We start from the raw sequence: 15425 nt of genomic DNA on the forward strand, positions 1-15425 counted from the left end.
CTTGTTAAAGAAACAATGTTGTCAGAAGTGATGAACTTTATGTCTCTCTGTTGTGAGCTACTCAAACTGTAGATCTGGGTGGCAATTTTCACAGCTCTTGACAAAGATCATAAATGTACAAGTGCCTAACCATCAATGTGATGGCAGACTTAGATTACACAGAGCAATTGTTTCCTCTGAAATGGAAGCCAATTTTCAGTATAGGGCTAGGAAGAGTAAGAATGAGATATAGCAGAAAGTACTAGAATATTTCTAAACTACGTACATGATTATGTCATTTTTCTGGCTCAAAATCTAGTGCTTCAAAAATACCATGAAAATAAAATATAAACATTGTAGCATAACAGATTAGGGTTTATATAGTCCTAGACCTTGCTCAACCAGACAAAACCACTACAATCAGGCTGAGTTGCTGCCAGTTCCTAATCTATCTCTTCTCTGTGTTCACTCTGCCTGAGATTCCCCTTCAAGTACTCTGAAATAATTTTTACCCACATTCTCTTTCATGATTTCAGTTCTGTTTCCTTCCTTACAGAAACGTTCTTCTACCCTAGCCCACACCATCTCTTTTCTTTCGCGGAAGTACTTGTACCAAATATTACCTTAAGGCCTGGAAGTGTGGCCTAGTGGTAGAATGCTTGCTACCATGTGTGGAGCCCTGAGTTCAATTCCTTGGACCACATACACAGAAGAAGCCAATTGTGCTGTGGCTCAATTGGTAAAGTACTAGCCTTGAGAAAGTCCAAGGTCAATGCCTAGGCCATGATTTCAAGCCCTAGGACTAGCAAAAAAAAAAAAAAAAAAAAAAGGAAAAAAAAGAAAAAACAAAACAACAACAACAACAAAACTTCATATATGAGCTCACTCACCCAATACACCAACTCAAAGTCCTGCTTGGCATTTAGTAAATACTCACTAAATGCAGAGTGGAGTTTGTTTCTATACTAGTTTCTTACTTTCTATACTAAGGAACTGAATTGATTAAGACTGTACTGCATTGTCATATAGAGAAAGAATTCTTAAAACATTTGAAAATAAGGATGGACACCTGTTTTAATCCTAGACACTTGGCTCAGATGGGGACCTGAGGAATGAAGCCACCCAGGGCAGGAAAGTATGTGAGGCTCTTATCTCCAATTAACCATCAGAAAGCCAGGAGTGGAGCTATGGCTCGAGCATGAGCCTTGAGAGCAAAAGCTGAGGTACAGCACCTAGTCCTTCATTTCAAGCCTAGATAGCAGCACAGAAAAACTGAGATTAAAATCTTTGAAATAAAAGCATTATTCCATGGACACTATTGCTTGATATTTACATAAATAACTCTGTCTATAAAGTTTCTTAAGAACACTGCAAAATGAGTTTTACTTTAAAAGTGAATAAGCTCTATATCCACTGTTTTAAAATCGTATAGGCAACCCACAATTCAAAGCTCTGTCTGTCATACTCCTTTTATGTCAATGATTTCTAGAAAGAGAATATTAAGTGAATATAAGGTTTGGTTGATTCTATCCTATCTGAAGTTGCAATGCAAAAAATTCTAAAATTAAAGTTAAGGTTACTAAGTTGTTCTGGCTTGTTTACCAATAGACCAATAATTTGTATTTTATTCTTTTATCAGTTTGGTTTAACAAGACCATCAAAAACAAACTTTCTTTAAAACTTTTTGTTTTATATTCTGGAAATGTGGCTCAAGTGGTAGAGTGTTAGCTTTGAGCAGAAGAATCTTAGAGACAGTGCCCAGGCCCTGAGTTCAAGTCCTAATACTGGCCAAAAAATTTTGTTTTATATAAATACACACATACAGGACATATATGTATAAATATATACACATAGAGATACAGATAGTTTATTATTTAAATGTATTAAACTCTACGCTGAGTAAAAAAGGACTCACTGAAAGATGAGATACAAAAATTAATTCTAAAACTTAATGAGGGGGGAATAAAAGAGAAAAATCACAAGACCAGTAGAAAGAGTAGATAACATATGTATAGATAACACAACTGAGCAGTAAATAATATTTCGTTAAGACCTTGTACCTCTTTATTTTCATTTCCCTTTTAAATGCAAATATCATCGTATGCTCTGCATGAAATAACTGAAAGGAGACAATTTTATATACTTTGGCTTTACCAAGAGAGTCCTCCAAAAAATACAGAAACATTTTTACATTTCTTATTACTAAGAGGAGCATTATAACTGGGAAGGAATGTAACCTTTGATCAATAGCTGCCATAATTTCAGGCTTCATCAATCCGATTTCTTATTCTTATTATTGGAGCAGCTTTTCCTAAAGCCTCCTTCAGACCAAGTCAATTAAATTGTGAAAAGATTTTCATATAACTTCCTTATGGTTTGTTCATATTCATGTAAAAGTAAAGAGCTAAACCTTGAAAATGATTATGGATTCTTGGGCCCTTCCTCTCTCGCCGCTATTACATAACAGAATTGTTTTCTGACTGTGCCAAACCCCAAAAAGTGGTAGCCTGTCACTGTGAATTATCTAAATAAAGCATGATTGACTATTAAAGTAACTCTAGTTTTATCTGTTAGAAGTTACTAAGGAAAGATCAGAACAGATTGATCTTACTTCATTGCTAAATAAAGAAAGAAAGTAGGGGCCAGGAACTTGGCCTAGTGGTTAAAGTGCTTGCCTAGCATGCGCGAAGACCCGGGTTCGATTCCTTGGTACCACATATATAGAAAAAGCTGGGAGTGGTGCTGAGGCTCAAGTGGTAGAGTTCTAGCCTTGAGAAAGTCCAAGGATAGTGCTCAGGCCCTGAGCTCAAGCCCAGGACTGGCAAAAAAAAAAAAAAGAAATAAAGTAGTCATGCGTTCAAGATTTCTTTAAATTCAAATTGTAATGCACTAGGGAATCTAACAAAACCACTGCCTCAAAATATTAACATAAAGTTAGAAAATTATGGAAACAGCCATATAGTGTGTGGCAATTTTTCTTAATGTACTATGTTATTTCCCATCCCTTGTTGTCCCTTGGTTATCTCATATTGTTACAATGGCTTACCTTGTTATCTGGTACATTGTATATATGTTTATTTGTTTATTTGAAATAGGATAGGGAAGGGAAAACAAGATGAAAGGAGGGGTGGGGGAGGGGAATGGGGGCAAAAACATGAGAAGGGGTATCAATGTTTGTGAAGAAACGCACCTTCCATCTGGTTAATATAATGTAACCCTTCTGTGAATTACAATAAAACAGAGTCACGTTGTCATTTAATCCTGGCACATAAAAAAAGAAAAGAAAATTTCTTGAAAGATACAACATAAAATCAGTGATACAAGTGAGATGCCTTTACTTTTCAATGCTGCAATTTGTATGAGTTGAGTATCCAAGTATCAATTAAGTGGTCAATGAGCTCACTGAGTATTTCTCTCAATTCAGATAATCCTACATGAACTTCAATGAAATGGGCATGCATTAACATAGTAATTAGAGAGATACCTAATTAGAAGGTTAAATAAGAATGTTGATTAAGAAGAACTAGTCTGGTAAATACCACAAACTGTAACCGCATCCTCTTACCCAGTGAAATTAGAAAGGCGATAAAGTCCCTCAAAGCAGAGGGCAAGGCACAAATTGTCAGTGCTTAACAAAGTGTTTGACAGAGTGAGAAGCCAATGTGGGCAGAACAGTCCGTAGGACTCATATCTTCAATTAGCCAAAAAAAAGAAGTAGAACACTGGTGCTGCGGTTCAAGTGAAAGAGTGCTAGCCTTGAGATTTCAGCACTCTGAGTTCAAGTGTTGGGTCTGATGCAGAAATTTAAAAAGTTAACTAAGATCATATTCCCTGGTGAGTAAAAGTTAGAAGAAAATACCAACTTCATTTTAGTGCATTGATGCAGCTTACTATTCCATTACCATACAAATGCAATATAGCTCTATTAACAATAAAATATTATATAGCTATTCCAATACAATATATTGGAACTACTATTTCAACATATGTAATCAATGTAATAAATATAATATCTTTAATATATAATAATATGATACAAATGGTATAATATAGCTCAATTAATCATACAGATGTAGAAAAGAAAAATGAATGTCATTAATTTGTGCCCCACAGAAATGTGTGTCTAAATTGTGAAAATGTACTCAAATGTGCATTTTATAGTGCTTAAAACAAAGGATGGTACAAATTTTGGATACTGTGGGCTTTTTCTAATTAGATGTAATATATAGTTAACTTTAGATATTTCATAGCAGAAGCAAAGGTAGACAACTGAAGAAGATACTAAATCTTGCTATCAAGTACAGATGGCAGTTAGCTAGGATATGAAAGAGCAGACATATAGAAAATCATTTACCCATGCCATTCTCCACCAAAGAATGATGATTAATCCAAGAGGCAATAAAGCTGAGACCTTTTCTCTAATATTATTTCAAAATGTCATGTAGATAGGTAATGAAGCAGTAGCTCACATAAGTGTGCTCTCTCTCTTTCTCTCTCTCTGTTTGTGTTTATTTGTATGCTTAGTTATTGCTTTCTCCTCATCAGCATCTGTAACCCTATGGAGTTGCTGCATTTAAAAAGACACAGCAGGGGGCTAATAAATAGGAACAGTTGAAAGAGATTGAAGCTGAAGCCTCATAGGATGGTGAAGCAAGGATGCTTCAGCTGGAGAATGACTCCAATGAAGCTGGAAACAGCTTCATTTAACCAGCTGGGACTTTTCTTTTGGAAAAACTTCAAAGTCTGAGGAAGTAATCTTTTCTTTTTAAAGATCATTTGATCATAAGTATCATTAAAAATAGTTTTAAAATCAAATATTAATTACAAAAACTAAAACTACATTTTGCTCAGAAAATTACACCAAATACAAGGCTAGACAAACACAAAACAATCCTACTTCGTGGTAAAATGATGGTGAAGTTTCCCAGTCCCTCCCTTCCAGTTTATATCACTTGGTGTTTTGTTTGTCTGGTTGATAGCTGGTTTTGACTCTGGGCCTGAATGATGTCTCTGAGTATTTTTGCTCAAGGTGAATGCTCTACCACTTAAGCTTCAGAGTTTTAGTGGTTCACTGCAGAGTCTTATGAATTTTGTTGTTGTTGTTGTTGTTGTTTTAAACTCTTAAGGAGTTTTCTGCCTGGGTTGACATCGAACATGGATCCTTAGAGTTCAGCTTCCAGATTAGCTAGGATTACAGGCATGAATGAGCGACGTGTCATTACTCTGTTTTTGATTTCATAATGTTTTAGATATTTTTGACTGTTCTTTTTCTGGTTTTGGGGTTTGGAGTAAAGGTGTCCCATTTGCTTGGCTTACTTGCTCAGCTGGTACTCTACCATTCGTGGCACAAATCCAGTCTGCCTTTTTGCTGTTTATATTTGGAGATGGAATCTCCTGACTCTTTTTTTTTTTCCCACAGGCTGGCTTTGAACTATGATCTTCCAGATATCAGCCACTTAATTGCTCAATGTGAGCCTCTGGCAACAGACTAGATATGTTTTATAATATTTTTAACTAAACACAAAAGCATAGAATTTATACATGTAATAACCTGACAGGCTTAGCTGGCAAATTGTTTTTGTTTTGAATAATTTCCAAGGTCTCATAAAAATTTATTATTATTATTATTTTTTTAGTTGAGAGGCTTGGTATATTTACATTGCCTTGTTTCAGTGCCTCCATTTCTCCACATTTTTTTTAACAGAGAAGAAGGGATGAGGGAGAAGGAGAGAGGGGGAATGAAGAAGAGAGGGAGGGAGGAAGGGAGGGAGGGAGAGAGACAGAAAAGAAAAGAGAAAAAAAGGAAGTAAACTAAAATTAACTTAGAACCCATGACTCATTTTCAGATAACAAATGACAAATCTGCGTCCCACAAGAATAAATAAAGACTAGCACATCATGCTATTGCTCTATGTGCTCCAGCCGCAATGTATGTCTCTCCTTGTTCTCTGGATATGCTTAATTGTCTCCTCCTTTAAAGACCTGTTTAAGAAGGTGTCAGGGTTCCATGGACAGGTACTGCTGCCTTCTTTACACGGGTCAGCAAACCCATTGCTTTCTCATCAGCTGGTCCTTATTTGTATCCTATGGAGATATGTGAGCATCAGCTCACTCTAACTATAAAGGGACCACCCCATGGTATATTAAAAGGTTCACATCAATGTATGCAATTTAAGTGCACATGCATATAATTAACTAGACACATTACCAGTGTGAGCTGCTAATTTGGAATGAGACACAAAAGACTGGAATGTGCATAGAGAAAAAAAAACCACTTCAAAATTAAAATGACTACATAATGAAAACTGCTTCATGCTGTGTCTACTATTTTCATGTAAACTTAATATAACTGTAAATATATTTTAATGAACAGTAGAAAGAAGCAATTACACAGAGCAAAGGAGGCAGCATTACAGTGAAACATCATCAAAATAGATCTTCGCCTTCATAATAAAAGTGCTGCCCAAGACAGAGGATGAATTATTACTTCATAATTTCAAGGGAAAACTGTTTTCTATATTAAAGACACATATGTATTACCAGCCAGCTAGCAATGAAAACAGAGCACTCAAGTGAAAAGGGAGTGTGTGTGTGTGTGTGTGTGTGTGTGTGTGTGTGTGTGTGTGTATGTGTACGTCAGAGGATCAAAATTGGCAGAAGAATGGAAATCCATACTTGACATTTTAGTATTAAATATCTTATTCTTTTTTCCCCTTGTGCTGTTAAACAACTGTGGAATCCATGAATATTTCCCTAGAGCATGTGTAAGTTCTTAATATTCTCTAACCTCCAAAATTCATTATAAGTATCATAACTCAAAATATACGTGGATGTGCTCGTCTTCATTTAAAAAGCTGTTTTTGTCTTGAAACAATTTTAAAATAGACTCACAGCAGAAAAACCAGTCTGATAAATTTCATGACTCAATTTTTGTAGAAAAAGAATGCATGACTTTTGACATTGATAGAATTTTATTAGAAGTATTCCAATTCAAGGGGGCACATTGAGTCTAAGCTATTGGAAAACTTCTGAGGAACTTATCCAGGGCTGAGCCTGGGAGGCCTTGTGGGCAGGGAATCAGAGGAAATCCTGTCAAGGAACCTGAAAGTTTAGTCCATGAAATACCTTGTGAGCTCAAATTCTTTAGGAGATGCACAAATTCTATTAAATATGTAATGAAATAGTCTATTCTAGTTTTAAATGTGATACAAGATGACACTGAAAAGTTAGAGCCACTAGAAGAGTTTCGATTAATTTGTGTTTTCTAGATGACATGTTGGACAGATCCTACATTTAACTTTGAATGTTAAATACAGGTGGTTCTTGTTTCAAAGATAAATTATCATTTCAGTTATTTTCTTTGCTCTATGGTTATAAAGAGAATTATTACAAATCTACATATTACATAGGAATATGAACTACTGGACAGGAATATTAAATTATTTTTAACACGATTGTGGTGTAGTGTTATGACGAATCTAAATTACTGAATGATATAGCTATTGGCAAAAATCTAGTGGGCTGCTTGATTGGTGGAAGTAAACCTCTGCTTTTCTAATTTGACTCATCATTGGTATGAGTCACAAGCAGAGAGAGGTTTCATGAGAGAGAGGTGGCATAAATCTCCCACTGAAATGGAGAAACAAACTCTGGTCCAAATGAATCTAAACAGTCTTGCCTTGTGAATTAGTCAGTTCATTGCTTTTTCATTCTTCCTCGACGAACTTCAAGCAATTCTTTGAGCTAAACAATAAATACAGCAACTACTTTACTATTTCTGTATTCATTTACATTTTCTTTGTATCATTTTTGCCCAACTTGCAAGTTTTTCTACTAGGATATTTTATAAATATAGTATTATATTTAGGAATATTAGTACTTTAAAGGTGCCAAAACAGAGTGTTTATTTTGGTATGCCTTTCTTCTGAGAATAGTAAATTGTACTTGGCTGATTTCTCTCATGTTATTTATCTTAATAGGATCACAATAGTATGTCAGGGCTGTTTTTCTTCCTCACTCTATCTCTTTAAGTGAGGTAAAACGAAAGTATAATTTTATCCCTTTTAGCTATTCTTAATCATTTATACAAAAGTAAATATTGCTGATTTCAAAAGAAGTATTTTGAAGCAAAAAAAAATGCTGAGACCCTGAAGAGGTTGCCGAATAGTAATCTTTTAATCCAGAATTTTATGTACAAAAATTTACTGAAGAGAAAAAAAAACTGGGAATGTGATAGGGAAGAATATTAACTGTCTTGCTGACTCCTGTTTTACGCAAATGCAATCCTGTGAGTGAGGTTCCTATATGATATTTCCCTTTCATCAAATAATTTAAGCCTATTAATAAATGCTTTGATGATACTTGGTCCATGGAGATTTCTACTAATTGCCCTGTGCTTTAATGGTGCCAAATACATATTACAATTGCTTATTACAAAAATGACTAGAAAGCAGTTTCTGTGTTGTATGCCTTGCATCAGAATAACGACTACTAGGATACACAAAGAAATGTCTATCAATCCTTATGATTATGTAGGGGCAGGATATCCAAACTGATCCTTTCTCAATGCAAGAAAAATACTCCATCACTCTGGACTGCTAAATCTTTAACAACAAAAAGAATGTGAGGCTTAAAATCAGGGTATTTTCAGAGGTCACTAATCTTTAAGAGTACTAAAGATCAAAATGAAAGCAGAAGCATCAGGCTCAAATTACAATAAACTTTGATAGTGTACAAAATACTTATTGCAGAAACTCCCATGATATCTCCTACCAGACTATGGCAGTCATTTTGCTAGAGGTTTCTTGACTGTTCATGAGATGCCATGAACATTCAAGATTTGTCTGACTGATTAAATCAGTGTTTAAAACACAACAATTCCTTGAATGTATGAGAAAGATTGTAGTAAAGTAGAAATTATTTTGCTTTGGAACTGGACAATTTCAGATTCAATCCTGGTCTAGAACATATCAACTGTGTTTGCTAGATCAAATTATAATAGCTCTCTAAGCTTCAGAGTTCTTGTCTTTAAGATGAGGTTAGGATACAATAGGATAGCAGATAGTGGTTTGTCTAAATTACTAAGCAGGGTCCAGGACAAAACAGAACAGAGCCTTTGGAGAAAATCATGTACCATTTGTTCCTTTTGGAGAAAATCATGATTTTTTTTAAAGGTAATTCATTAACATGAGAGTAGCAACAATGAATTTTCAGGCTTTGTAGTGAAAATCTTCTGCACTTGAAAATAGTGTATGACAACAGATAGCTTGTATTTCAATTCTGTGACAATGAATGACCAATATGTGCTTTCACAAACTATGATGTCCATAGAAATGTTTTGTTTCTGTCGCTATTGGTAGGATTTGAAGTCATGGCCTTAAGTCCCTCATTTTCTTGACTGCTGCTCTATCACTTGAGCTAAGGATCAGCATATCTGTTTGGTAATTATTTTGAATATGGAGTCTTACAGACTTCACTTCCCTGGCTGGCTTCCAACAGTACTCTTGTATATCGATATTTTAAATACAGTCATATATCAGAATTATCAGTCTATTGGTCTTTTTGAAAAAGAAGAAATGAATAAATGAAAGTAAATAAAAACCCATAAAAAACAGCAGAACAACACTTGTAAATAATTTATAAAATGATTGTGTGAATACTTTGGGTACTTGTAAAAAAAAAACCCACATTTTTTCTACATCCCTTTATACTGCAAGCCCATTATCCTTACCAGTAACTTCCAGTGGACGAAGGCATATTGCATCCAAAAAGTAACATATGATGGACAGTATCCATGCTGGCTCGAGGTTTGAAGTCAACTGTTGAGAGAGAATTACACATGAGTGGGAGTACCAGTTACACTTCCTCTCAATGTCACTAGAGACTACATCTTTGAATAGATACAAAGATGATTTGGTGCCCTAATGATAGAATGCCCTGGCTGTATAAAGTATCTTATTTCTCAAGATAAATATGACTTTGTGATTTGATTTAATAGGATAATAATGTATTACATAGCCAAATGAGGAATTAACCATTAACAGTCTAAATACTATATGAACACATATTTTTTTTTCACAGAAGACCCCCTTTCAAGTGGAAAGAACATTGTGTTGGTATAAAATGAAAGCTCCAGGCTATGTATTCACAAAATGTTTCCAACTAGTTTTCAGTAGAGTGCTGAGCCCTTAAAACTACACAATAGCTCTGGGAAGCAGAAGGTCCAGTGAGTGTTCAAAACGTGAGTAAAAAGAATTCTAACTCAAATTTACTACTTACAAATCACAACAGGATTTATGTGCATGTGTAAGGAAAAATGATGTATCAGCAAACAAAAATTTAGGAAAGGTATCTTGGTGAAAAATATAGTTACATACTAGCTCATGAGCTTGTTGTACTAGTTAAAAAGTTGCTTAAACATATGTGGTAATATTTCTCTTTTAGTCCTAAAAGCAGGTCGAAAGATATAAAAATAAACATAAGCCAGTGCAGAATCAGAATGGATAAAATTTGTTTTAAAAAGCTGTGTTATTTACAGTCGCTATTAAGGATGATTTTCCTTTGCTGGTATGGGTTTGTCGTCCCTTTATGTCTTCCTGCAAAAATATTGTCCAGGTGGCAGTTGCAGTTTGCATCAGTAGTATATCTAAAAATGCCGCATAGTCTAAAATGATCTCAAGTTTCAGGTGTGTGGAAAAGCTGTACTTTTTCCTATTTTGGTCTGCCTGCATGAAAAAATTAATAAAATATCATATGTTGCTGGGATTTGCATCAGAAGCCCAAGTAACAATAATTGTTAGCAAGTCTAAGTTATTAGTTGGTAAGACAGACTGAATGAAAAGGCATCATATTTGTGCAGACTACTATCATGCTGAATGTTGTGTTTCATTCCTCCTTTCCAGTATCCTTCTTAGGACAGAAGAAAAATTGAAAGGCCCAGAGTTTGTGGGGAGATCAGATAGATACCTGGCATTTTATGTTTTTGTTTGATTTTTACTCTTTCTTATTCTCTTAAATGTATTGGGATTAAGATACAATTTGTAACATTATACTCATTTGATCCAATTCTTTATATCACAATGTACAAGTGTAACTTTGTGTTTGATTGTATTCTTCTCCCATCTTTTTCCCCTGTGGTCCATCAGGGCTTGTCAAACAGGAGAGTGACTTCTTTGCTTTTTTATAACCCCTGTAAATAACTCATGACAGTCCCCTCTTTGAATGTTGGGTGGATAGATTTCTTTTCATCAAATCACTCTTAGAATACACCAACATGATCACGTACAATTATTTTGAGAATTAAACTATTAGTTGTAAAAGCAATTTATATGTTTCTGCCATCAGCTAAAAGTTCAGGTGAAGCATCCATCAGCTGTGTAATTCTCTTTTGGGAAAGAAGCCAGAAAAAAAAGTCCTGTTTGTGAAGTACCTAGTGAGGAAGCCTGGCATTTGTGAGATGGACAGCAGCGGCAAAGATAAAAGCAAGAGGCCTAGAGAGGGCTCAGGACACAGAGCCAGGGAGATCTGTGTGTGAGATCTGCCTGGAAGAAATAGCCCCTTCCCTTGGCTCTCTCCACTTGGAAATCCTTGCCCAGCACCTGTAACCTTGGCAACTGGCATGCCTGGGGGCAGTGGGAGGTCCCCCAGACTATTTCCCCATTCTCTGAGATCACATCCACTTCCTCTGTGGCCACACCCCTCGCCTTATATAATCTCTCACTTCCCTCCATAAGCGCTCTTGGTCCACCCGACTCCATCATCGTGGGCAGCAGGACATCTCTTTCCCTCATACAGTAAACGCTCTTCTCTTGAACTGTGTGGAAGTTCCTTTCTGCCAGCCTTATACTGTGAACTGCCAGAATCATTTCAGGACACGCCAAGTGTCAACATTGTAAATATGCCTCTATGAGGCAAGGAACAAATTTTTTCAGGGAAAGAGTGGGCGATCAGTAATTATATAAAGTTGAATAGTAATAAGAAATGGGTCAAGTAAGAATAGATCATAAAGGAAGAAATATACAATTCCTGTTGCTTTTTATTAGGAAGGACAGAAAAGAGTGTTTTGGTCCCTGCTTATTTCAGCAGGACCTTGTGGTGGTCGTCTACAAAGGGAAAAATCTTAACTACTCAACAATCACTTCTCTAACCATGCATTTCTCATTCTCTTTAAGCACTGCTCTGTTTCAATTGAACTCCTACTTGAGTTTGATTTTCATTTCTAAGCAGTAGTAAAGGAAAATTCTTCAGTTCCACTCAGAGAACCTTTTTGTTACTGGTTCATACGTTGCTCCAGATATATGAGATCTAATCTAGAGGCTGAGTACATTGTGAGTATAAGGTACAAATAAGCCACTAACCATATTTTTAATATCCTAAAGAATAAGTACAATATCTAAGTACTTTCATTATAGTTCAAAGTATAATTCATGGCAAGTTGAATAAAAACATGCCTCTAGCTTAAAAATGTATCAAAATGTAAATTTAAAACCAAGAATCAATGCCTTAAAATAATGTAGAACTTAGACAAGCTCACTGAAAGGACTGTCGCTCGGTGTAGGAAGTGGAAAACAGGGAAGAGATTAATTTGACAGGTTCTCCATTCCTAACTTTTGAAAGAATAATAAAAAAGGACACATGCCCTGTTTCCTGTAGGAATAAGGACCACTAAATACTTGATGTGTGGAAATCAGGGGCAATTGTATAATTAAGTTCTGGGAACTGAGAACATTTGAAGGACTAAAACTCCAGATGTAGTGACTCAGAGACTCTAATTAAATGAAATGTGATGATACAAAAATCACAGAGTTTGGAAGATTTGCTCAAGGATAACATCACTTGTAATAACACTCTGAGATGTGAAATAACTAGGTCTATTTTCCTGAGTCCCATGAAAAAAAAATTCTCTAACTCTACCAGGTGATTTGGAATTTATAGCCTCTTTTAGTTAAAAAAATCACACTAAAATCAGGACCATAAAATTTTCTAAGACTATGACCTACAAGAGAATTTCACTTAGCACTTGGCTTTCTTTCCATTTTCCCTTTCCAAGTGGATATACAGGTCTAGGTCTGCATGTCAAATTTTGATATATCTGCCAGACTCACGATGTAGAATGACTGTGATGAATGCTCATAGTCAAACAGAGGGACCAGCAAACTTGAAGATATCAATACACATATAATAAACCCAAACTATAATTGGCAATGGTTACAAAACACTTTTCAGCTAACAATATTCATTAAAGGAATGTCATGAACTGTTGGAAATTAATGTTCTAAACAAAAAAATTTATGCCTGGTAAATTCATATATGGGTTTCCAGAAGTTTGATATTCTAGAATTATTCCATATATGTATCACTGAGGAGAATAATTATTTACTTTTATTTTTCTTCCAATAGAATCTTATTATATGTGTGTGTGTGTGTGTGTGTGTGTGTGTGTGTGTGTGTGTAGTAAGGACTTATTTAATGGACTGAATATTTCAAATGTTGTAAAGTAATTATCTTCAATAGTATTTTTCAGTCTGTGCTATGCGTTAGAATTAACTATAGAGTTTTTAAAAAAATAAAAGGAAAAGCGGGGATGTTGCTCAATAGTATTGAGTTTGAATATTATATGCAGAGTCTGTAGGATCATAGGTGGAAAAAAAAAAGGAGAGAAGGAGCCAGGGACTTGGGGCTTGACTCAAGGGTAGGGTGATAGCCTTGAGCTGAAGAGCTCAGGACAGTGCCCAGGCCCAGGCATAGGGTGGTAGGCTTGAGCTGAAGAGCTCAGGGACAGCACCCAGGCCGAGTTCAAGCCCCATGACCCACACACAAATGCACACACAAAATCTTAGCACAGTTTGTGCTCTTGCCAAATTAAGGAAGAAATAAGACATCTGAGTAAGTCTATATATTGAATATAAATTTCAAATGAAATAATTGTGTTTGAAGAAAGGATATTCAACATCAAGAAAGAATCAAACTTCTAGATGATAGACTTTCCAAACTGCACTATGATAATACCAAACTCAAGTAAAGAATCAATAAACAGATGTGCAGGATAAATAGCCAGTGTGACCTAAATCCCTGTTTTCTGCAAAGTCATACACGAGTCCCCTATTTTCCCACAGAATACATTCTGTATCTCTTTTCTAGATTTTTAAAGCCACATATGGTATAACTCCATTCTCTCCTACTTCACTATAGTCACCATAATGACCGCCAGACCCACCATTCACTTTACTAAGGCAACCTTGCTTCATGATCATAGCTGCTGACATTTCTTAACCTGGCTCCATGCTCACTTTCACAAGAGGTCTAAGTCAGATCCTTTTCCTTCCAAAGAGATGGGCCTCGAAGGCAGAGAGCTGTATTGACTTATCCCTCACTATGGAGCTAGGAAGCAGAGTGGCCTGCCTCTGACTCCTTGTTTGAACTTTCAGGAGATGCTCTCTCTCCTTTGGAATATTTGCAGTCCTTTGGAATTTTCTCCATACCTGGTATATTCTCCACACCTAGGTCCTGATGAAATCTGACTCCTCTTTCTTACAGAGTTTTTCCTAACTAGATGATTTCACACTGCTCTTCTGTAGTTGACCACTAAAGTACTTCTAACTGAAATAGCTGAAACTCCCATTTTAGAATGACTGTCAAAATCCTATGACTCTCCCACCACTAAACATATCTACAAATGAAAGCCCAAATTCACATTTGAACACTATGAGTTGGCCATTTTACTGGGATATGTCATTTTTATATCATTGCAAATAAGCACTTTTGTCAGCAAATATTCAGTGGTTACCAAATGTATCTGAACATAGACTACCCTGTGGCTTTATAAAATACAAGAAAATGCTCAAACTTCCTTGTCACTTATTTTTTTAATTACCTGAGTAAAGCTTTCAAGTTGTTACAGAGAGTTATGGTAGAAAGACAATCTTTTGATTACCCAAAAGATTGAGGACTCAGTGATTCTAACAAAGTACTGAGCATCAACTTCTCTTTCATGATTATAACAAAAGGCCATATAGTAGGACGCTAAATGAAAGGATCTCTAGGATATAGAAACATAAGTAGAAACATAAGCCATATAATGAATGATTGTTGTTCTTAAGGTACTATGTTATCTCTCATCTCTTTTGCTGTCTCTTGGTTATCTCATATTGTTACAGTATCTCACTTTGTTACCTGATATATCGGATATATTTGTATTTGGTTATTTGAAATTGGATAGGGAACGGGGAAAAACAAGATGAGGGGTGGGGGTAGGAGGGAGGGAAATGGGGACCAAGACATGTGAAAGGATATCAATGTATGGGAATTAATGCACCATCTATCTGGCAAATATCATGTAACTCTTCTATTAATTACAATAAAAATATATGAAAAAAAGAATCTTAAGAAAATAAAAGGCAATGACTCATTAGATTAACGTATTCTATTTCTAATCTCATTGACTTCTA

The 15425-nt window shown here is 35.6% G+C and overlaps 1 protein-coding gene across 6 annotated transcripts in view; it reads right to left on the reverse strand.

Moving 5' to 3' along the window:
- Positions 1-15425, reverse strand: part of Pam (peptidylglycine alpha-amidating monooxygenase) — a 150043-nt gene that overhangs the window by 93893 nt on the left and 40725 nt on the right. For all 6 annotated transcript variants that reach the window (XM_090331579.1, XM_090331578.1, XM_090331577.1 and 3 more), the window contains exon 4: positions 9710-9797. In XM_090331579.1, the coding sequence (XP_090187705.1) occupies positions 9710-9797 (88 nt within the window). The remainder of the gene's footprint in view (positions 1-9709; positions 9798-15425) is intronic.

This window comes from Megascapheus bottae, chromosome 4 (genome assembly GCF_031878675.1).
Source record: "Megascapheus bottae isolate mThoBot1 chromosome 4, mThoBot2.hap1, whole genome shotgun sequence".
Taxonomy (NCBI): domain Eukaryota; kingdom Metazoa; phylum Chordata; class Mammalia; order Rodentia; family Geomyidae; genus Megascapheus; species Megascapheus bottae.